This window comes from Macaca nemestrina, chromosome 5 (genome assembly GCF_043159975.1).
Source record: "Macaca nemestrina isolate mMacNem1 chromosome 5, mMacNem.hap1, whole genome shotgun sequence".
Taxonomy (NCBI): Eukaryota; Metazoa; Chordata; class Mammalia; order Primates; family Cercopithecidae; genus Macaca; species Macaca nemestrina.
Genome location: NC_092129.1, coordinates 41769067 through 41793147, shown reverse-complemented (window position 1 = coordinate 41793147; position 24081 = coordinate 41769067). Strand labels below are relative to the sequence as shown.

Here is a 24081-nt window from a genome sequence, read left to right as displayed (position 1 = left end):
GATTTTATTTCTCCTTCACTTATGAAACTTAGTTTGGCTGGATATGAAATTCTGGGTTTAAAATTCTTTTCTTTAAGAATGTTGAATATTGGCCCCCACTCTCTTCTGGCTTGTAGAGTTTCTGCTGAGAGATCTGCTGTTAGTCTGATGGGCTTCCCTTTGTGGGTAACCCGACCTTTCTCTCTGGCTGCCCTTAAGATTTTTTCCTTCATTTCAACTTTGGTGAATCTGGCAATTATGTGTCTTGGAGTTGCTCTTCTCGAGGAGTATCTTTGTGGCGTTCTCTGTATTTCCTGGATTTGAATGTTGGCCTGCCCTACTAGGTTGGGGAAGTTCTCCTGGATGATATCCTGAAGAGTGTTTTCCAACTTGGTTCCATTTTCCCCCTCACTTTCAGGCACCCCAATCAGACGTAGATTTGGTCTTTTTACATAATCCCATACTTCTTGCAGGCTTTGTTCATTTCTTTTTCTTCTTTTTTCTTTTGGTTTCTCTTCTCGCTTCATTTCATTCATTTGATCCTCAATCGCTGATACTCTTTCTTCCAGTTGATCGAGTCAGTTACTGAAGCTTGTGCATTTGTCACGTATTTCTCGTGTCATGGTTTTCATCTCTTTCATTTCGTTTAGGACCTTCTCTGCATTAATTACTCTAGCCATCAATTCTTCCACTTTTTTTTCAAGATTTTTAGTTTCTTTGCGCTGGGTACGTAATTCCTCCTTTAGCTCTGAGAAATTTGATGGACTGAAGCCTTCTTCTCTCATCTCGTCAAAGTCATTCTCCGTCCAGCTTTGATCCGTTGCTGGCGATGAGCTGCGCTCCTTTGCCGGGGGAGATGCGCTCTTATTTTTTGAATTTCCAGCTTTTCTGCCCTGCTTTTTCCCCATCTTTGTGGTTTTATCTGCCTCTGGTCTTTGATGATGGTGATGTACTGATGGGGTTTTGGTGTAGGTGTCCTTCCTGTTTGATAGTTTTCCTTCTAACAGTCAGGACCCTCAGCTGTAGGTCTGTTGGAGATTGCTTGAGGTCCACTCCAGACCCTGTTTGCCTGGGTATCAGCAGCAGAGGCTGCAGAAGATAGAATATTTCTGAACAGCGAGTGTACCTGTCTGATTCTTGCTTTGGAAGCTTCCTCTCAGGGGTGTACTCCTCCCTGTGAGGTGTGGGGTGTCAGACTGCCCCTAGTGGGGGATGTCTCCCAGTTAGGCTACTCAGGGGTCAGGGACCCACTTGAGCAGGGAGTCTGTCCCTTCTCAGATCTCAACCTCCGTGTTGGGAGATCCACTGCTCTCTTCAAAGCTGTCAGACAGAGTCGTTTGCGTCTGCAGAGGTGTCTGCTGCGTTTGTTTAGTTTACTGTGCCCTGTCCCCAGAGGTGGAGTCTACAGAGACAGGCAGGTTTCCTTGAGCTGCTGTGAGCTCCACCCAGTTCGAGCTTCCCAGCAGCTTTGTTTACCTACTTAAGCCTCAGCAATGGCGGGCGCCCCTCCCCCAGCCTCGTTGCTGCCTTGCCGGTAGATCACAGACTGCTGCGCTAGCAATGAGGGAGGCTCCGTGGGTGTGGGACCCTCCCGGCCAGGTGTGGGATATGATCTCCTGGTGTGCCTGTTTGCTTCAAGCGCAGTATTGGGGTGGGAGTTACCCGATTTTCCAGGTGTTGTGTGTCTCAGTTCCCCTGGCTAGGAAAAGGGACTCCCTTCCCCCTTGCGCTTCCCAGGTGAGGCAATGCCTCGCCCTGCTTCAGCTCTCGCTGGTCGGGCTGCAGCAGCTGACCATCACCGAGTCCAGCACTCCCCAGTGAGATGAACCCAGTACCTCAGTTGAAAATGCAGAAATCACCGGTCTTCTGTGTCGCTCGCGCTGGGAGTTGGAGACTGGAGCTGCTCCTATTCGGCCATCTTGCTCCGCCCCCCCCCCACTTTCAACATTTTATTTTTTGAGACAGAGTCTCACTCTGTTGCCCAGGCTGGAGTGCAGTGGCTCACTGCAACCTCTGCCTTCCTGGTTCAAGTGATTCTTCTGCCTCAACCTTCCAAGTAGCTGGGACTACAGGTGCCCACCACCATGCCGGCTAATTTTTGTTTCTTGTTTTCTTTGGTAGAAACAGGGTTTCACCATGTTGCCGAGGCTGGTCTCGAACTCCTGACCTCAAGTGATCTACCTGCCTTGGCCTCCCAAAGTGCTGGGGTTACAGGCGTGAGATACCACACCTGGCCACAACATTATTTTTAATAATACTCAAATGTATGATACCATTTCCAGGTGAAACCAGAACTAATCCAAAGGAACAAGCGGTCCATGTGAGAGAATTCTTTTAACTCCTCTTTGCAGAAAAGTCAAACCTCTCTGTAGTAAGAACCATCTATTTCCATTGATCAAAGACAAACTATTAAAAGTCCATAATTAACAAAATACTACTAATCCACAGCAATTTATAAACATCCATTTCTGAAAATAAAATGTCGACAAGCAGGGAGACAAGATGCGCTTTGCCTGATAAGGAAAGGTGACTAACATGGCTTAATATGCTCTGATTTAAGGGGAAAAAAAAGGTTTCAAAACCAGCAGACCATGTCATAACAAGGAATATTTTGTGTCCTGGAGAGATTTAGAGATGGGCTGATATCAAGACGTAACCTACTTTTCTCATGATAGGTCTGCCCCTGAATAATAGTTTGATTTATTGACAAGAGGATGATCCAAAACTGATAACATTTTCTGCCTCTGCCATCGGAAAGATAATGTCAATCCAGAGGAAGAACCTGCAGGACTAAAAGCTGTAGTATTTTCCCCCAGATACAATGTATAAAATATAACATTCATTTTTAAGTGGATTTCTGTTAAAGGTGTTTGTTACTCTGAAACCTTGTCAGTGTATTTGCAATGACCTTAACTAAGCATTTGGGTTTTTAAAAAAATTTCGAAAAGTTTTTACTGTCATCTTCACTTGCTATTAAAAAGATAGTAAGTTTCTGGTCTTCTCCTTGGGTAGTTTTTAATTTTCTTCATAAACATAAAATCGAACTATTAGAAAGAATATTTCTCAAAATTGTTAAGGCAAGAGTCATTTATTAAATTATTGGGAATGGAGGGGGTGGTTTTCAGTGATTTGTCTGTCTTAGATGCTTTCACTTTTAGAATCGTTATTGTATTCATTCTCTACTGTTAGGTAACAAATTACCTTACACTTAATAGCTTTAAGCAACAAATACTATCTCACGTATTTTTTGAGGGTCAGGATTCCAGAAATGGCTTAGCCAAGTGGTGCTGGCTGAAGGTCTTTCACAAGAGTGTAGTCAAGAGGCAAGCTGGGGCTGCAGGCATCTGAAGGCTGGACTGGGGTCAGAGGATCCACTGCTAAGATCACTAAGGTTCCTTTTGGCAGGAGGCATCACTCAGTTCTTCAGCAGCTTTGGGAAGCCTCAGTTACTTTGCCACATGGGCCTCCACGGGGCCACTCACAACAAGGCAGCTGGTGTTGCCCATGCAAACGATCCAAGGCAAAGGAAACAAGATAGAAGCTACAGTGTCTTTTATCACCTAATCTCAGAAGTGTCTTTTGTCCTGGCTTTTGTCATATTTTATTGGACACACAGACCAACCCAGGCACAATGTGGGAGAGAACAATACAGCCTGTGAATGCCAGGAGGAAGGGATTATTGGAGGCCAGCTACCACAGTCATGGTGATAGAAATGATTTACTCATAATGTAGACGTGCAGAGGAGGCGTACATAGTCCACAGCATTTATAATGAAATATATTCTCAAAGAATAGAATGGCATAAGAACATTATTTTTTTAATGTTATTATTGTCACATTATTGATTCTGTTGGTTTAATATCATTACCAGAGTTTGCTAACATTTCAACGATTGGCATAGCATTTGTGAAGGACCATTTAGACAATTACAAAGCATTAATCAAAATGTCTACTGAATCAATGAACATTAATTATTGACAGCACATTCCAGAGTATAGTTTATTTCAGAAGAGAAAAATTGCTTTGTTTCCTTATGACAGCAACCAAAAAAACTAAAGTAAAATAAAATTGCCTATTCCTTTTACTCCAAGTTATTTCTCAAAACTTTTTTGGGTATGTTTTAGGCATCTTGAGAGTTCTGTCATTTGTTCACTCACATTAAAAAACAAATAGGGCCAGGCGCGGTGGCTCACATCTGTAATCCCTGCACTTTGGGAGGCCGAGATGGCAGGATCACCTGAGGTCAGGAGCTGGAGACCAGCCTGGCCAACATGGCAAAACCCCAACTCTACTATAAATACAAAAAAAATTAGCCAGGCATGGTGGTGGGTGCCTGTAATTCCAACTACTTGGGAGGCTGAGGCAAGAGAATCATTTGAACCTGGGAAGTGGAGGTTGCAGTGAGCTGAGATCATGCCACTGTACTCTAGCATGGGTGACAGAGTGAGACTCTGTCTCAAAAAAAAAAAAAAAGACAAGTAGAATACAGTGTTGAAGAAGATAAAGATTTGTATAGATTGAAACTTGAGACGATATGCCTGGACTATACTATCTAAGATAACTTCCGTGTTCTATCTCCAAACTCATGTTGCCACAAACCAAAATATTTGATTTCCCTGTCAGCTCTATAAAGCCATGTTTTGACAATGTCTTTCACCACTGATATTATAATACACAGTCTATTTTATTTTGTATAAAGACATGGTAACCACTCTTCATGTGTTAGGGCCATCTAAAAATGCAGGCCACAGCATTTTAGATCTGGAAAGATCCTTGGAAATTTTTATGTTAAATGGGTTCTGCATTTTTGAAGAGCTGAGAAGTATTATACTCAGTGTGCTGCCTCCCCATGTTCTGTTTTGTCTTCAAAAATCTGATTAAAATTGAGAACCTGGTAAACCTAGTAGTACCATAAAGCAGTATTAAATCATTGATAAATATTCACTCTATGTAATCTCCAGAAAATACCAACACCACTTGCTACACAATGGTTCCAAATAATTACAAGAAGATGTTAGGCAGGCTATGTCCTTTTGAGATTCCCCTACCCCTACCACACACACACACACACACACACACACACACAAACACACACACATACACACACACACACACACATACACGGCAGTGGTCAATTGATTGTGCTTCTCTGTGAGTAACTTTTTTCTTAAAAATAAAACTAAAAATTTTTTTTATGAGCAAGGTTAAAAGTAGGAGTCATTACAATTATAGCACAAGCATACCTACACTCAGCCATCTTTACACTAAAGAGCTAATTTTGCTTAGAATCAGGGTGATCCTACAAAGTTTAATTCTAAAGTAAATAATTTTTTTTCATTTGGCTTGCAAAATAACAGTACATTGTATAGAACTAATCTTAACCAAGGATTACCTCACACATAATTCCTTTCTCTGACGTTAGTCCCAGCTACTTTACTCAAGAATTATGATACTTAGCCAAGATTGGACCTACCATCAGTGACTGAACTAAATTTTATTTCCTAAGTTTGATTTGCAGTGTTAATATTTTGTATTTTTCAAGTTCATTGATTGACTAGAATGTGCATATTTGTGACAGGATTAGTTCTTCATAAAACCTGATTGATTATCACTCTGTGCTTTGTGATCTTTCCAATATTTTGAATTAATATTTTGAATCCTACATATTACCACTGAATTTTTTCATTTACTTTAATTCAAGGATTATCTTTGCTTTATTTTACAAGAAAGTAGCCTCTCCTTTCCTTTTCCAAGTTTTTAGTAGTTTCTCAATTCTTTACCATTTCTCCACAAGGATTTCTATAAATTAATCCTGTAGGATACAGTTTTTCTTAGAGTGCACCTATGTGAACATATCAGTGTTTATTTAAATAAATTGTCTTATTTCATTGGTTCCTTTTCTAATTATTGCTTTACTATATTCTTTAGTAAAGGCAGTCCCAATTCTAACCTTTGAAACTCTGGCCTCTCGGGGTCACCTACTCTAAATTTTATTTTAACATTTAATAAAGAGATTGTTTTAGTTCTCTGCAGTGCACAACAAACTATCCCCAAAACTTAGTGGTTTAAAACAATCATTTTATTATTTCTTAAAATTCTGGGAATTAACTGGGGCTCTGCCAGATGATTCTTCTGCTGGTCTCATGCGAGGTCTCTCATGCAGCTTCAGTCTGTGACAGAAGGGGCTAGAATGACCACAGTGACTTCATTGTGGCCTCTTAATTGGAAGGCTGGGCTCAGCTGGGACACCAGGACAACTGAGCCTCTCTTTGTGCAATCTCTCAGCATGGTCTCTCTAGTAAGTTAGCTGTCATTTTACATAGCAACTCGGGAATTTTTTTTGGAAAGCAAAAGTCCTGGCTTAGTCCCAGAGCCACCTCTGCCACATTCTCTTTTGCATTTGAGAGATGTTACACAGGGCATGCGTACTGGAAGGCCATATCGGGGGCCATCTCTGGAGACTAGCTACTACAGGAATCATGTTTTCCTTTTCTGCCACTAAGACTTCAATTCCTTTCTGCTCCTTTTTCAGTTCCCTGTGTCTCTGGTGGTTTGCCTAAACCTGCAAACATCACCTTCTTATCCATCAACATGAAGAATGTCCTACAATGGAATCCACCAGAGTGTCTTCAAGGAGTTAAAGTTACTTACACTGTCCAGTATTTCATGTAAGTTTCTTCTTTTCCTTTTGGCTAGCTTACAAACACAAGACTCTGACTCCTGTGAATTGTGCAAAGATAAACTCTCTGCGGTATTAAATGTGTTTGAAAAAGAGAAAAGTTTTAGATATTTCAGGTTAAGTTTTCTTGATGTTTTGTAAGATTAAATTAGAAAACAGTTTCTTCATGGAGACAGAGGCATTGGGAGGCTCAGGCAAGGCGAGGTTATTTAAACAGAAAAGTTGGTCAAAACATTATTAGGTGGCTGAGCAAACAAGGCAATCCATCATCTCTGAATTTTCTAAGCTGTTTGGAATTACAGGCATCCTTAGACTCCTTGAAACCACATGCACATTTTGTGCGATCAGCTGTTGCACTTAAAGATAGCAGTGAACAGACATTTCATCTGGCCCTCAAAACTCATTGCAAGCAGGAAAGAATGCAAAACAGGCAGTCAATGTCCATCTTCAGAGAATCAAAGGAAATGGCCACAACCCTAACCACAAACTAGGAACCATCCAAGCCAAATCCTGTGGTATCTGAAGAAAAACAGCTACAGAAACTGAAAGCAAACCTATACCTTCACACCTCCAATCACAGGAAATGATTTCACAAAATAAGTGTCACAGTACCAAGAGCCCACCTAACAATCTGAGAGCATGGAAATCTAAGGATCGCCACCACCAGAAATTAAGGAAATGTCCCCGTGGAGCCCCAGTTGGGTGCCACAGAATGTCACAGATGGAGGAGCTAAAATAGAAATCAGGCACACAGGACATGTCCATTGTGGAGGCCCTGTCACAGCCCAGGGAGAAGCTGGGAGTGAGCCAGGGGCAGGAGGAAAGGGAGGTAGCACTGGCTGGGAGGCAGCCCAGGAAGGCTACAACATCAGCCTCCTGCAGCCCCAAACCTGAGGGCAGGCAGGTTTCCCAGGGAGCAAAGGGAATAATAGATTTGGTGAGAGGGTGTTTAATGGAAACAGAAGTTTAAAATTATGGAGAGAATTGGCCGGATGCAGTGGCTCTCACCTGTAACCCCAGCACCTTAGGAGGCTGAAAATGGTGGATCCCATGAGCTCACAAGTTCAAAACCAACCTGGGAAACATGACAAAACCCCATCTCTACAAAAAATACAAAAATCAGCCAGTCATGATGGTGTGTGCTTGTAGTCCCATCTACTTGGGAGACTGGGATGGCAGGATGGCTTGAGCTGGGAGGTGGAGGTTCCAGTGAGCTGAGATCATGCCACTGCTCTCCAGCCTGGGCAATAAAGCCAGGTCTTGTCTCAAACAAACAAACAAAAATTATGGAGAGCAAAAGCTCATTATCTGAGCCCTATTCTTATGTCCATTTGCGTGTTCAACAAACAGCTGGCCCCATTCAAACAGTAATAGTCCCAAAGGAACTAGCATAGCACCTATTCATAATTACTGGAAGAGGGAAAGAGGAAAAAAGAATACAAGTTTCCAGAAAGCTTTGCTATGGAAGTAAGGAAGAATTAAAACACATAACAGTCCATAATTTTGTTAGAGTGCATAAACAACAAGATCTGTAAAGGTAAAACTCAAAGAAGAGAAAACAGTGAAAGAAGACATTCAAAGACAACAGGAAGAACATGTCTTTTTAGGAAGTGTGCAGAGCTTAGGAAAATGCTGGAATATAAAAATACTATATCAAGATGAAAAACCTGTTAGAGCTAAGTGATAGTAATGGTTGAACAGGTAATAAAGACTGTTTGGAACTGTGTGTCATAAATGTGTGGTATGTCTAGAAAAAAATTGGTAAAAACAATAGCAAGACACATCCTGGGAAGTTATTGGACTTTAAGATAATTAAATGATTCATGGCCATTTTAGCAAAAGCAGAACTCAAGTTGGGAGAAAGGGAGAATTTCAATCTGGCAACACTCAATAGAATACATTTTCTGAGGAAAAGACAAGTGTGACCTAAGACTCTTACTAAGTTCAGTAGACTGGTGTTTGGAAGCGGGTGGGAACCCAGGAGATCACTTTTCTGAGACCTTCCTGGGGGATGAGGTGGAGCACTAACTAAAGATGACCTCCAGCTAACAGAGAGATAAAGACAAACCCAAAAGAAGAACTTAGTGATGACAAAAAAAGACTGGTAGCATGCATTGAATTTATCTAAATATAGAACTAAGACTAAATAGTGATGGAAATGTAATTGTAGAAGTTTCTTAGAAATAATCTGAATTTAAACAATAATATAAGATGGAAAGGTGGGGGGACTATAAGTGTACTGATTTTCATAGCCAGAAGCCATTCAATGTGATCTAAAATGACAATATTTTATTATTTTAATAATTAACCTCTCAATATTTTTCACAAATCATTTTCTTAATTTAAAAGCTCTTTTAGGAACCAATATCTCTTGTGGTGACAAACATTTGCACTTCTGCAGTTCCTTTAATTTCGCGTCAATTTCTTTTTTCTATCAAAGTTCAAGGCACATTGAATTGACTACTTTTATTAAAACCATATGTATGGTATAATCTAATTTTTGTCCATCTATTCTGCTATCATATCATCCTTCTGTTTATACAGAAGCAAAATGAGATATCCAGAATCATACACACCAAATGTTCCAGGGTAATGGGTTTTAGGATGATTTGTTTCTCTTTTGATTATACTTTCTGAATTGTTTGATTGTTTGAATTTAAAAACATTACCATATTTTCAAAAAAGAATAAAGTCAGTTTTGTCTTTGAAAAAAAAATTCAGATCACTAAAACCAGTGAAAGACTTCAGCAGCGACTCACAGTGACCTCAAATCTAGAACCTCATTCTCATTTCTAAGGAGTTTCTCAGTAGCCAGTGTTAGAGGAAAGAAACTGCTTTGCAAAGGGAAAAAGACTCACGAGCATGTCCTTGCCTCCTTATCCATTAGGTGGAGCAAAGAGCTTGCTCTGTCCTTTATGTTTTATGTGATTCAGAAAGGGATTTTTAAAAAATAGTCATCACTGCTCTGTGTGAGCAGATCACTTAGATTGTGCAACTTTTAAAAATATGTGTTTAAAAAGAAGCTTGCCATGTTGGCGTTCTTACACGCCTGTGCATGTGAGAGGGACAGGAATATAGGGCAGCATATTTCACTGCCAGAGGGCTCCAAGCTCAGCTCTGAAGTCAGACGGTCCCCAGTTCATAGCCAGGCTATGAACCTAGCTGGGAAGGTTGCAGATTATACGTTTATACTTTTGAGTGAAGTTTGTTTCCAAGATGAAAATTTAACAAAAGTTTAAATTCTATCCACCAAAACAATTAATACAAAAAATAGAATGTAGCACTAAAAACAGAAGTTTTGGCATCAGGGAAGAATGGTTCAAATCCCAGGTATGCCTTTTACTAGTCATGTGAATTTGAGTGGATCCCTTAATCTTCCTGAGCCTCAGCTTCCTCATCTGTAAAACGGGATGAAAATAAGAGTACCTACCCCCTAGGATTATTATGATAATTAGATGAGATAAAGCTTGTAAATCAGACACCACTGAGGGCCCCACATGGCCATTTGCCATGTGTGTGTGTCATTACTGGAGTATTTGCTGAGTGATTCTGGCATCATTCATTTATTTTGCTGAAAATCTTGTAAAGAGCCTTTTCTCCTGCATCAGCATTGTCATGGGAAGCTGCCTTGCCTTTGGCAGAGTGAGGAAGTTTGAGGAGGGAGGAGGGAGGGGTCGCATAGGCAATGGCAATAGTCTTCAAACCACAACTCAAGACTCTTTGATGATTCATGAAATGAATGTTGAGGGACATTATTTTTGATGGAAAGGAATGGAATGGTGTGGAATGGAGTGGAATGAAAAATAACTGAATGCAAGGCCTGTGGTAAAGTTTAAATATTTTCTTTCACAATTTTTGTTTTAATATGTTAGTTTTATATTTTGTGAGCTGAATCAAAATGTAAAATGTATTTTTCCCCCGTGGATCATGGTCAAAAAAAAATTGAAAGCCCCTAAGTAACAGTGATCACTTAGATGGAGAAGTTGATCAGTAAGATCTGACTATATTTCTGATGTCTTTTGGTAGGTGTGGTACTTAGGAAATGGGAAACATCTACTTTCAGAAATCTGTTGCCATATTCTGAAAAGAGAAAATATCCTTAAGCTTTGGCAATACATGGACATATCCTCTTTCTCAAGACACACTCTTCCCTTGACCTTTATGATACGTTTTTTTCTCATCCCTCTTTAGTTGCTATTTCCAGGCCTTCTTTCCGTCCAGCCTTTAAATCTTGACGCTCCTGAAATTTTATCCTAGACTTTGTTTTGTCTCCATGGATCATTCATTCATCCTTGTGCCTTCAATGAGCAATTTGATGATACTGACTCCAAAATCCCTACCTGCCACTCACATGTCTCTCCTGAGACCCATTGCCCGCTGGGCATCTGCACTGGGATATCTGTTACATACTCAGGCTCAAGGCATCAAAAGTGAACGTGTTTTCTTTCCCTTCTGCTCTGCCTCCCCATCCATTTCCCAAATCTGCTCTGTCTCCGTGCTGTTTATCGTGGTAAATATCACCACCATTCCACCCGTCTGCCCTGGACAGAAAGAGACGGCATCCTTAATACCTTCATTTCCCTGATCTGTCACATGTTTTCTATCACCAAGTCCTGTCTCCTAATATTTCTTGCTTTTGTCCTGTCCTTATTCATCCTACTGCCCCCATCGTTGTCCAAGTGACCTACATCTTCCCCTGGACCACTGCAGTGTCCTCTCAGCTGTTCCCTAGGCTGCCACTTGTAACCCATCACCTTTCCCACTCTGCCTCCCCGTCCCTTTCACTGGCTTATCACATGTTACCTGAACTCTACACTTCAGTCTCTCCCACCTGAAAAGGGCTAAAAATATTGCCACCTCCCTATTTGCTATGGGGGTTGTGGTTTTAATAAAGAAAAGAAAAATCAATATGACCAACCTAGTCAATATTATCATCCTCACTATAATTATCAAAAATGCAAATTTCTGTATGCATTCCAGCCTCATGTATTTTCCCTAGAATCACTGATGCTTAGATTTTTATATGCACTGAGAACGTCGAAGTAATTTTTCTTCCAAGAAAAACAATGACGAACTGTTCTTCAGACAATCCATCAAACTGACCTTGTGTGCACAGTAGACTAAAAACCTACATAAATAATTACTAGGAGAATTGATCACACAATATGTAAAACTTTCACTGTAGCCAAAGAATAACAATAAAATATACGCGTTCAAAATATACTATCCACATTATAATTCACAGAAAGAAAGGTGATTACAGAAACTCTGACTCATGTTCCTGACAGCTAATGAAAAAAATTGCCCGCAGCAAAAGTGGATTCTTTTTTATCTCGATGACAGGCACCTTTGTTTTTCTGAAGAGAAGGTCGTCAGTTCCATTCAGTTTTATAAAACGACTACATTTTTTATTGTAAAGTATAGAGGGCACCTCATTATTAATTCAGCTTCTTTCTTCGCAGATATGGGCAAAAGAAATGGCTGAATAAATCAGAATGCAGAAATATCAATAGAACCTACTGTGATCTTTCTGCTGAAACTTCTGACTACGAACACCAGTATTATGCCAAAGTTAAGGCCATTTGGGGAACAAACTGTTCCAAATGGGCTGAAAGTGGACGGTTCTATCCTTTTTTAGAAAGTAAGTAATGCCATTATTGCCATGGTCAGTTAAACATGTATTAATATCAGGTTTAACAGTCTCAGCCTCATAGACAGCCTTGCCCAGAGGAAGGTGCTCTGCTTGGCTCTATTCTGGACCACTGGATTGAGTGAGCAGTACAAAGTCCTTAACCTTGCTGGCTCTGAGTCTCACCTTTATTGGTTGATTGATTGATTGATTGACTGACTGACTTTGGAGACAGGGCCTCATTATGTTGCCAGGCTGGTCTCAAACTCCTGGGCTCATGCTGTCTTCCCACCTCAGCTTCTCAAAGTGTTAGGGTTACAGGCATGGGCCACTGCACCCAGCCTGAGTCTCATCTTTAGAGTGAAAGGTTTAGCCAAGTGGTCTCTAAGATCTCTCCCAGATCCAAAATTGATACTAAATGACAATGATATTAAATTTTGACTTTGTCTTACTACTTAGTGGAAGCTACTTAGTGGAAGTTTGTTTGAGGAACAAAATGACTTTATTTAATGTGGGTTTATGGACTATTAATGTCTCCACAAGATTGATTAAAGATTGTCCTGATTATCCAACTATGCTTCTTCTTGTATGAACTTGGTGGTGTGATGATGTAATTTCCAAGTGTAACTCAGAATTAAGGCAACTTCTTCCTGGTATTTACTTTTATAACGTTGCTATCCCCTGACCTATGGCTGACTCAGTCATGAAGGACCCACTCAGGGCTGCCATAATGAGCTCTGCAAGCGCTCTGTAAGTGCGGGAGCCCTTCCGGATCAGAGGCCAGAAAACTACCCTTGGGACAAATCCAGCAACCCCCTTTCTGTTTTTCTGCAGTCAAAGAGTTAAGAATGGTATTTACGTTTTTAAATAGTTTCTAAAAATCCAAGGAATATTTTGTGACATTGGAAAAGTAAAGGAAATTGAAATATTGATGTCTATTCATAAAGTTGTATTGGGACACAACCCACACTCATTTGTTTACATAGTTACCTTAGACTGCTTTTGCATTACAACAAGAATGGAATAGTGCAACAGAGATCATATGGCCTGCTATGCCTGAAATATTTACTGTCCAGACCTTTAGGATAAAAGTCGCCTGGTCTCTGTTCTAGATCATTCTAATCACATCTCTGATTTTCCACTTATCAAATCATGTTGTCATTTATCACCAACTTTTCAAGTCACATAAATGTTACAGAGTTTTGATTGTATTAACCATCTACTGTTTATGCATGTGACTAAGGAAATAGAACACTTTAATTTGCTGTTCTAACATTGGATCAGGCTTGTGAAATGGTTTCAAGATTTGGCATAACTCAGGCCCACCTTTGTACGTTCTTACCTCCTGTAAGAAGGTGTCTTTTAAGGCTGAGTGCAGTGGCTCACACCTGTAATCCCAACACTTTGGGAGGCCGAGGTGGACAGATCACAAGATCAGGAGTTTGAGACCAGCCTGGCCAACATGATGAAACTCCGTCTCTACTAAAAATATAAAAATTAGCTGGGCGTGGTGGTGGGCACCTGTAATCCCAGCTACTTGGGAGACTGAGGCAGAAGCATCACTTGAACCCAGGAGGCAGAAGTTGCAGTGAGCCAAAATCACACCATTGCACTCCAGTCTGGGTGATAGGGAAAGGACTCCATCTCAAAAAAAAAAAAAAGAAAAAGAAAAAGAAAGTATTTTAGGGCCTCGATCCAAGTAGGATTATATCGTAGCTTTATCTAAGGTAATTTTTCATCTGAGCATAATACGCTCTTTCTTCCCACTTTAAGCACAAATTGGCCCACCAGAGGTGGCACTGACTACAGATGAGAAGTCCATTTCTGTTGTTCTAACAGCTCCAGAGAAGTGGAAGAGAAATCCAGAAGACCTTCCTGTTTCCATGCAACAAATATACTCCAATCTGAAGTATAACGTGTCTGTGTCGAATACTAAATCAAATAGAACGGTAAGCCTGAAATGGGATGGGGAATATGTTCATGAACCCCTCTGTAGCTAATGTGGGAACAGACAACTCTGATGCCTTGATTCTCTGCGTGTGAATCTGGGAAGTCATGATATTCAAAAGACAGGCTGCACAAAATACAGTTGAAACCTTTATACAGAAATTTTACAGAACTAACTTCAGATCTTCTTGACAGAAACTCTGTTGACAGGATATGGTGTTGTTATTGGAGTGTAGAGAGATTGTACACTTGACTTTGATGGAGAGCTTTCACTTGCACAGTCTTTCTCCAAGAAGAAAAAATAATGTGAGCAGGACCCAGGACAATGAATGAGAACACTATCTGTGTGTTGTTTAGAATCCCTCCCAGCATTGGTCCAGTTCCTGACCATGCTCTGCTGCGCTGAAGGAAAAGAGTATATTGAAACTGTTGCTGAAAAAAAAAAAAAAAAAAAACAGCTTATACTGATAGTAAAGGATTAAATGGTGGCTTGGTCTTTTATTTCCCTCTAGAGTTATTTGTCTGGGGTGGTCCCAGAAATGTCTGGCTCTAACCAGTGTTTGCAATTCCCTATCCTAGTGGTCCCAGTGTGTGACCAACCACACACTGGTGCTCACCTGGCTGGAGCCAAACACTCTTTACTGCATCCACGTGGAGTCCTTCGTCCCAGGTCCCCCTCGCCGTGCTCAGCCTTCTGAGAAGCAGTGTGCCAGGACTTTGAAAGGTAAGCTTTTAAAAATCTTTGCTGGTCTAGGAAGGAGATGTGCTAAAACTAGAAGTCGGTATGATGGTTTAGACAAAGTTTTGACATATCTGTGTCTAACAGAAACAGGTTGAGGCAAAGGCAGAAACAACTACCACCAGAAATGCATGGAGCAGCCTGAGGCTCTGCCTCTGAGCTTGGCCAGTGTTCAGAAGTGTTCTCACCCCCTCGGAGAACTCAAACGGGTCCCGTGTCCACTGCCAGCAATCTTCCCATGGTCCCTCGTCCACGTGCCTTGTGAAATAACAATGAGGCACTTTTACACATGCCTTGTTTCTTCTTTAAAATCATAATCAGGCTGGGCATGGTGGCCCACACCTGAAATCTCAGCACTTTAGGAGGCCAAGGAGGAAGGATGGCTTGAGCCCAGGAGTTTAAGACCAGCCTGGGCAACATAGTGAGATCTCATCTCTACAAAAAATAAAGTCAACCAGGCATGGTAGTGCATGCCTGTAGTCCTAGCTACTCAGGAGGCTGAGGTGGGAGGATCACCTGAGCCCAGGAGAGGCTGCAGTGAGCCATGGGTGCACCACTGCACTCCAGCTTGGGCAACAGAGTGAGATCTTGTCTCAAAAAATAAAAAATAAAAAATAACCACTCTGATCAATAGAAGTTCTTTGGTCTTCAAGAACATCAGATAATTTTATTGCTAGAAACAAAGTGTTATTCTGAAACCACTGTAAAGGAGAATGTATTTTTTACTTTCCCTGGGGAATACTAATTATAGGTGCTGCCAGTTGTGTTCAGGTGCCACTAATTGTCTGAGTGAGGGTCTGGGATCTGCAAATCAGTGATCACTTCCTTGTCCTTACAGTTACTTCTCTCTGTTTCCTTTTATTTATCTCCTGCTCACATTTTCTACACTGGGCTTCCAGGAAACCGTGGTTAGAGATACCCATTCCTATGCGGAGACATAGAGTTGTGAGCTTGGCATTCGTTTAATTTTTCCGCCTTCAGAGTGAGAGGAACTTGAACTCAAAACTTGAAAATTCAAAGAAAATAAATCCTAAAGTTTGCCTGCGTCGAAGGACTCGTCATCCATTGTTCCTCCACTTCTTTTCCAAACAGCTGGGCTAGAGACAGAAGCCCACGACCTCCACCCCACACCTTGGCTGTATCACCAGCCTTGAATAGGAATCCATAACCCCTGCTTTCCTCTTCCCTCACTCCTCCCACCTTTCACGATGAAACTGTCCCAGAGTAAAGAAAGGGAACTTTGTGAGTACATATGAAAAGTGCAAGGCTTTACCCTTGACTCTCTGTCTTTATCATAGCTTATCATAGCTTTTCTTTTACAATGAAGGAGTCTCTACCATATATCAAATGAAACTAAAATGCCAAGCAAAACAAAGCCTATTGAAGAAATCGTATTTGTATTTGGGAGAAATGCTCTCTTTACTAACACCTTGATCAGTGCCAGCTGCTGGGAATGAATTTCCAGTGGAAATCATTAACACAATTGGAGCAAAAGCAATGAAATGCAGATTGAATTCAAAACTTCTTGGTAAGCAGATGAAGCTCACCTTCTCACTAATATGAAAAAAGTGGCCAAGTGCAGTGGTTCACGCCTATAATACCAGCACTTTGGGAGGCTGAGGCAGGAGGATTACTTGAGCCCAGGAGTTCGAGACCAGTCTGGGCAACATGGTGAAACCCCATCTCTACTAAAAATACAAAAATTAGCTAGGCATGGTGGCACACACCTTTAGTCCAAGCTACTTGGGAAGCTGAGATGGGAGGATCACTTGGGGAAGTGGAGGCTACAGTGAGCCGTGATTGTGCCACTGCACTCTAGCCTGGGCAACAGAGTGAAACCCTGTCTCAAAAATAAAAAAAAAGAAAGAAAAATTAACGGAATAACTAGGCTCTATTTCTGGTTCTGAACCCCTGCTATCCCAGCTGTTAGATCACCAGAGATATCTTTCGAACACACTGGTGTGAGGACCTGCTTTCTGAATAATCAGCATTGCCTCTATTGGAACTATTTTTTAAAACATATTTCTGCTCTCTAGTCCCCCATCCCTAAAATACAGATACAGTTTATTAGGTTTGTTGTAGTAAACATGGATTAGTGTATACTAAATGCTGTCAGTCATTGTTATGACTCTTTCCAATTAGCACAGGCTCAATCCAGGGACCAGGGATTGTATTAAGAGGGTTGGACTGAGTTATAGGCTACAAGCAGGGCAGGTGGAGTTCTGACACCCGCAGCATCCGCACTGCTGCGCTGGCACGTCTCTGCGTGGAAGCTGGTGGTGAATGTGCTCCGTGGGAATTATGCAGGGTAACAGGCCCACATGCGGGACTTCTCCCACCGGCTCTTGTTGACCACCCTCATCAGCCATGACACATCTGTTTCCAGGCTTTCAACTGGACAGTTAACCAGATAGTGACTTTGCTGCTTTCTCTTGGGCCCAAGCATCAAGAGCATCCAACATTCTCCTGGATTAGGATGCTCCGGTCACACTGCTGCTGGTTTTGTTAGTGTGTAAGGAGCACACTCGGACTTTTGTCATTTGTGCTGAAGCTGCTCTTTTTCCTACAGCTGTATCAGTCAGGATTCTCCAGAGAAACAGAACCAATAGAATACATATAGATGTTTGTTTAGAAATATTGATTTATTTTAAGGCATTGACTCATACGATTGTGGAGGCTGGCAAGTCCGAATTTGTAGCATAGGCAGGCTGGAGACCCACGGAAGAGTGGATGTTTGCAGTTCGCACCCAAAGGCAGTCTGCTGGCAGAATTCCCTGTTCCTTTGGGTCGTGAAGACATTTTTTATTAAAGTCTTCAGTTGATTGGATGAGGCCCACCCACATTATAGATGGTAATCTGCTTTACTCAAAAACCTACTGATTGAAATGTTAGTCTCCCAAAAATAAAAAAAAAAGTAAAAAAAAAAAAAAACCTTCACAGAAAGCTCTAGAATAATGTTTAGCCAAATATCTGAGTACTGTGGCCTACCCAACTAGACATGTAAAATATACCATCACAACTTCCAAGTATACCACAGTGGCTTAACAAGTATGAGTGAGTCACAATGAGCTCTAGTCATCAGCTATATGGCCTGATCAATGGTGTGGGCCAGCACTTTTATTAAAACTTTTATTAAAACAATTTCCCAGGTATTGTCATTCCTCTGCAGACTTTTACTCATCATGAGCCTACAGCACAGCAGGCCCAGGAAGGGAGTTAACTGCCATTCGCACTGTACCCTGTCCAGCCACCTCCCTACGCACATCCCCAGGCTCCAGCCCTACCCAGAAAGTCCAGTCAAGCAGTGCAAGAACGGTTCTGCTACTCACATAAAAGGAGGCGCCATGCATTCATGTCCTTCAGTGAACATGCAGAAAGATTGAGTCAAACATGTGGCGTGGAAAAGTGGAGCAATTCAATGGGATCTTCACGGGAGGGTTTTGTTGTTTGTTTGAAGTTCTGTGAGTTACTTGAATATCAAATACACTTACTTTCAAATATAGAAACCTGCATGAATCTCATAGCCAGATATATGATGGTGGAATATGTGCTGACTTGGATGATTGATGTATTCTTAAACACTTGAGGTGTGTTCAGATGATTCCTTCAGACCATCTCTTGTCAGGGAGAGTAAGAATTCTGAGACCGCTTATAACATTTAGCTTAAGCTTCTCAACGTAGAGGTGAGAAAACTGAGTTCCCAAATGCAAGTGATCTGCCCAGAAGCCACTTAACGATGTCAGTTTTTCCCATCACATCAAATCACAACTATCTAACCCTTCCCCCCACTTCCCACCTTTTTTTTTTTTTTTTTTTTTTAACAGATCAATCATCAGAGTTCAAAGCTAAAATCATCTTCTGGTATGTTCTGCCCGTATCCGTTACTGTGTTTCTTTTTTCTGTGATGGGCTATTCCATCTATCGATATATCCACGTCGGCAAAGAGAAACACCCAGCAAATTTGGTGAGTGCTTAGTGTGGCAGGGATCTTTATTATAATAGTACACCTCCAGGAGGACAGAAGAGGAGGTTCTAGAGCAGATTCAGTTCCCTTTAAGGGCAGAGTGAAATTAAAGTTAAATAGCTGGTGAATTAAAAAACACTTTCTGGGCTGGGCATGGTGGCTCATGCCTGTAATCCCAGCACTATGGGAGGCTGAGGCAGTTGGATCACTTGAGGTCAGGAGTTCAAGACCAGCCTGGTCAACAGCATGAAACCCCATCTCTACTAAAAATGCAAAAATTAGCTAGGTGTGGTGATGCATGACTATAATCCCAGCTAGTCAGGAGGCTGAGACAGGAGAGTCACTTGAACCTGGGAGGCCAAGATTGCGGTGAGGCAAGAGTGCGCCACTGCACTCCAGCCTGAGTGACAATGAGACTGTCTCAAAAAAAAAAAAAAAACCTGCTTTCTGGATTAGCTCACTGACAGAATTTTTTTCCTTAGCTTTGAAAAGATTTTCTATGTAATGACCAAATTTTATAAGGTCCCACAGATAAGTTCAGTCATGATCCCTGCCTTGCCCTTCTAGAAGTTCAAGCCTAGTTGGGGACTAGAATTTCAAAATAATACATGAAGGCTAAGATGAGAGCAGGCACTGGGAACTCGGGGGGTACAAGGAAAGCCCTGAAACCCTACACAGGGGTTCAGCTCTCATGCCAGGGCTTGGCTATGAGAGGTGAGTAGGAGTTAGGATCCGTAGTGCAGGCAGAAGAAACAGCAAGGTGGATGTGTGGAAACTGCATGACATTCATAAACCAGGAGGCTCCAGATGAGGAGCTAGAGAAGACGACGAGACTGGAGAGCGGGCGGTGGGTCCAAGTAAGGGGAGAACTGAGGCGCTGTTCTAAGGAGCTCAGCCTCATTCTACCGGCAAAGAGAAATCTCCATAGGGTTTTAGGTTAGGAGCATCATAGTCAGTATCAAGGTTTAGATCCAACCAGATATTAGTTCCAGGACAACTTGGAGCTGAGTAAGACTAGAAACAAGAAAAGCACCTAGGGAACTAGCTTTGTCCAGGGGAGAGAAGATTCAAGTCTAACAGGCCAGAGTGGGACATCAGGTTAGCAAGAAAGACGTGGAATGGAAACACACTTAGGAGGAACATGGCCAGGACTTAATCCTTCACAGTAAGAAGCAGCAAGAAAGAAGAAAGAATTAAACCCACGGAGGTGGGACCATGTGCTGAAGGGTTCTGGAGGGCTGAGCATATTTTTAACAATCAAAACCATTTTCTTGGGAACTATTAAAAGATGTGTTCCCATGTACATGATAACATACCTTGGTTCCTGTTAGTTCCGTTTATAAGTTTTTCTATGATTCTACCTGCGTTCAGGTTTCAGAGTTGGCTTCCTAATGGCATTGGGAGACCTTTTCTGGAAGGAACATTCACAGGAGAATTGACCACCTGTGATTTTTTAGAAACTTAAAATGTTGTAAAAGAATGAGGCTGAAGGTTCTGTTTTGTAAAGTTAAATGAAATCACATGGTAGAGTGACAATGAGGATTGTAACTCATGCTCTCTTAGAAAACAGGTATCTTTCACGGTACCCACAGCAATAATTTAATCTCGTCTGAGCTTCCCTGACATGATTTGGAGTTTCTCTCTCTACCGTAAACTGGCAGATGAGTTTCCTTTTTTGGCCCTATTATAGCATGATAAGAATGGTATAAGGGGTAAAAACCATCCCTGCTCATGTATTTCCCTCCCTTTCTACATCCAGTTCTCATGCCTGTCCGCATTTCAAATATATCCAAAAACAGAGCGGGTAGCCCAGGTAACCACAGCTTATTAACAAGTACATAGCAAACTATAAATAAAACAATGTCACAAACTCTGCCACATTCAGTCTTTGCTACTCTTCATGTGGCTAAGATTCTGACTTTACAGAATGTAAAAAAGGTCGAGAAATGAAGAACTCCCCTGCCGGTTACAAGAGGGGGCACCAACGCCCCAGCCCCAGCCCTGGACTGGAGAAATGCCCACCCAGTGAACCACTTCTCACTTCCATGTATCTTCTGTGTGTCTTGGGTCTCTTGCCTCCCAGTGAGTGAGGTTTTCTGTATATTGCAAGCATAACTTTCATTTAGATGAGTTGGTAAGAGTAGGTCTTTAAAACTATCTGGTGACAAGATATTCTACCTAACAGCTGTTTCTAATGTCTCTCTAAAGTGAAAAGGTGAAAACCATTCTCTTTTCTCGTTATAGATTTTGATTTATGGAAATGAATTTGACAAAAGATTCTTTGTGCCTGCTGAAAAAATCGTGATTAACTTTATCACCCTCAATATCTCGGATGATTCTAAAATTTCTCATCAGGATATGAGTTTACTGGGAAAAAGCAGTGATGTATCCAGCCTTAATGATCCTCAGCCCAGCGGGAACCTGAAGCCCCCTCAGGAGGAAGAGGAGGTGAAACATTTAGGGTATGCCTCGCATTTGATGGAAATTGTTTGTGATTCTGAAGAAAACGCAGAAGGTACTTCCCTCACCCAGCAAGCGTCCCTCAGCAGAACAATACCGCCAGATAAAACAGTCATTGAATATGAATATGATGTCAGAACCACTGACATTTGTGCAGGGCCTGAAGAGCAGGAGCTCAGGTTGCAGGAGGAGGTGTCCACACAAGGAACATTATGGGAGTCACAGGCAGCGTTGGCACTCTTGGGCCCGCAAACGTTACAGTACTCATACACCCCTCAGCTCCAAGACTTAGACCCCCTAACGCGGGAGCACACAGACTCAGAGGAGGGGCCAGAGGAAGAGCCGTCGACGACCCTGGTCGACTGGGACCCCCAAACTGGCAGGCTGTGTATTCCTTCGCTGTCCAGCTTCGACCAGGACTCAGAGGGCTGCGAGCCTTCTGAGGGGGATGGACTCGGGGAGGAGGGTCTTCTGTCTAGGCTCTATGAGGAGCCGGCTCCAGACCGGCCACCAGGAGAAAATGAAACCTATCTCATGCAATTCATGGAGGAATGGGGGTTATATGTGCAGATGGAAAACTGATGCCAACACTTCCTTTTGCCAGACCCCTACTGTGCAGACAAGTGATTCACCCCTTTGATCCCAGCCATAAAGTACCTGGGATAAAAGAAGTTTTTTCCAGTTTGTCAGTGTCTGTGAGAATTACTTATTTCTTTTCTCTATTCTCATAGCACGTGTCTGATTGGTTCATGCACACAGGTCTCTTAACGATGGTGGTGGGTGCCTAGAGTGCAGGGGCTGGCCGGTTGTTCTATGCAGAGAAAGCAGTCAATAAATGTTTGCCAGACTGGGTGCAGAATTTATTCAGGTGGGTATACTCTGGCCTCTTTGTTCATTATTTTCGAACAAGCACACTTGTACAGTTATTTTCTGAGTACTTCCCATGTGTACATAGCACTGTAAAAAATATTTTCCAAAGATCATTCACTTTATAAATACCACTTTTTCAGACTGGGTTTATTGCGAGCAGGAGGAGATACTTAAAACATGCACATATACCAGGTTGGTGGTAAGTTGGTCACATCTGAAAACCTCAACTATTTAATCATCATGATTCATATTTTGAGTGAATACATCAGGCACAGACCTTCATGATGTCACACACTCTTGGCTACTTTAAGAGGCCATCTTTAATACTTTATGAGTAGTTCTGGAGTATAAACATAAATGAGTATTCTTTGTAGTCAGAAAAGTGTCCTCTCAATAATTTAGTAGGGGCTTATTGTAAAGCACTGTGTTACTATTATAATATTAAACATTAGAGTAGGCAGTGGTTCAAAGACTCTTTGGAATATCTATGAATGAATATCCTCTATTCTTATAATACTAAAACCCATAAGTAAATATAGGACATGCAAGAGAAATAAGTTAAATGACTAGGTAAGGGAGCGTTTATTAAAATTTGACAAAATTTACTGTGGGAACTAAACTATGCCATAAAACAATAGCTTTCTAGCTCAATTCCAGTAACTGTTCCCATCTCCTTTACCACTCGTTAAGAAAATTAAATTCTTCAGTCACACCGCTTTGAAATGGGACAAAATCTATTAAGTTGAACCCTATATAATTGTTGATATTTTGCTTTTAATCTGACAAGCAGTAACTTCATATGGTTTGCCTTAATATATATTTGTTTTAATCATGAACTCATAATCCACTGATGCTCTTTCAAGAAAACAGATATCACCCATATTTCCTTATTGATATTTTTGGTACAGGCAGACAACCGTGTAGGAGAGATGGATTCTGGGGTCATGACCTTTTGTGATTGCCCACAAATGCAAACAGTTTCAGATCTAATGGTTTAATTTAGAGAGTAATTATATTAAGCAGAGTGTTCTGTTATTCTCAATCTTTATGGAAACGATTCTGCTGGTTTTGAAGAACAGATGTATTACACTAACTGTAAAAGTAGTTCAAGAGTGAGAATGAATTGTTATTAAGAGCAAAAGAAAAATAAAGTGATTGATGATAGTTCTGCTTATTAATTCCATTCACAAAATATTTTCTAAGCACCTAATATGTCCTTCAGTGTCCTCATCTGTGCAATAGAAATAAGAGCTGCCTTAGGGCTGTTTTGAGAATGAAGAGAGTTGGACTATAGAAGGTATTTAGACCTGTGCTGGGCACATAGTGAGTGCTCCCTAAGTGTTTGCCATCATCATCATTAACTGCCAGGTCTCATTACTAACTGCCAGAAAGAAACGCCATTTAGACATACAACTATAGTGATTCAAAGGCAGACCTTGTCTAACTCTGTTTTTCTTACCGGAGAGTAAATAGTAATTTGTTTCCTACTTTGTGCCCTCAGATTGAAATCCTTCAGTGGTTCAGCCACATTATCTGGCTTTGTAAAAGGGGAATGTAATTCTGAGTTGCTTTTACATCTCTTGTTATTCCAAGCATGTCAGAAATATTGAGCATTCTCTAATTTTGCTGCTTCAGTTCTTTGCAACATATGTATATATTGAATCTATATAGATATACACACACAAACATGAGCATACAGTATATATTTCTCATGGGGGTGGTGACATCTTCTTAGATGCGGTATATCTGTGTGGGAGGCAGCTGTCATGCATCCTGTTCCTTCTGTGGCCAGGCCTCACCATCTCCAAGAAGCC

The 24081-nt window shown here is 41.4% G+C and overlaps 1 protein-coding gene across 5 annotated transcripts in view; it reads left to right on the top strand.

Moving 5' to 3' along the window:
- LOC105465683 (interleukin 20 receptor subunit alpha) overlaps positions 1-22260 on the top strand; it is a 50001-nt gene extending 27741 nt beyond the window's left edge. For 2 of the 5 annotated variants that reach the window (XM_011714257.2, XM_011714260.2), the window contains exons 2-7: positions 6512-6647; positions 12121-12299; positions 14061-14236; positions 14814-14958; positions 18798-18937; positions 21182-22260. In XM_011714257.2, coding sequence (XP_011712559.2) covers positions 6512-6647; positions 12121-12299; positions 14061-14236; positions 14814-14958; positions 18798-18937; positions 21182-21979 — 1574 coding nt within the window. In that variant the 3' untranslated portion in view covers positions 21980-22260. The remainder of the gene's footprint in view (positions 1-6511; positions 6648-12120; positions 12300-14060; positions 14237-14813; positions 14959-18797; positions 18938-21181) is intronic. The other 3 variants (XM_011714258.2, XM_071096513.1, XM_011714261.2) reach the window with 3 other exon arrangements.
- Positions 22261-24081: the final 1821 nt, after the last annotated feature.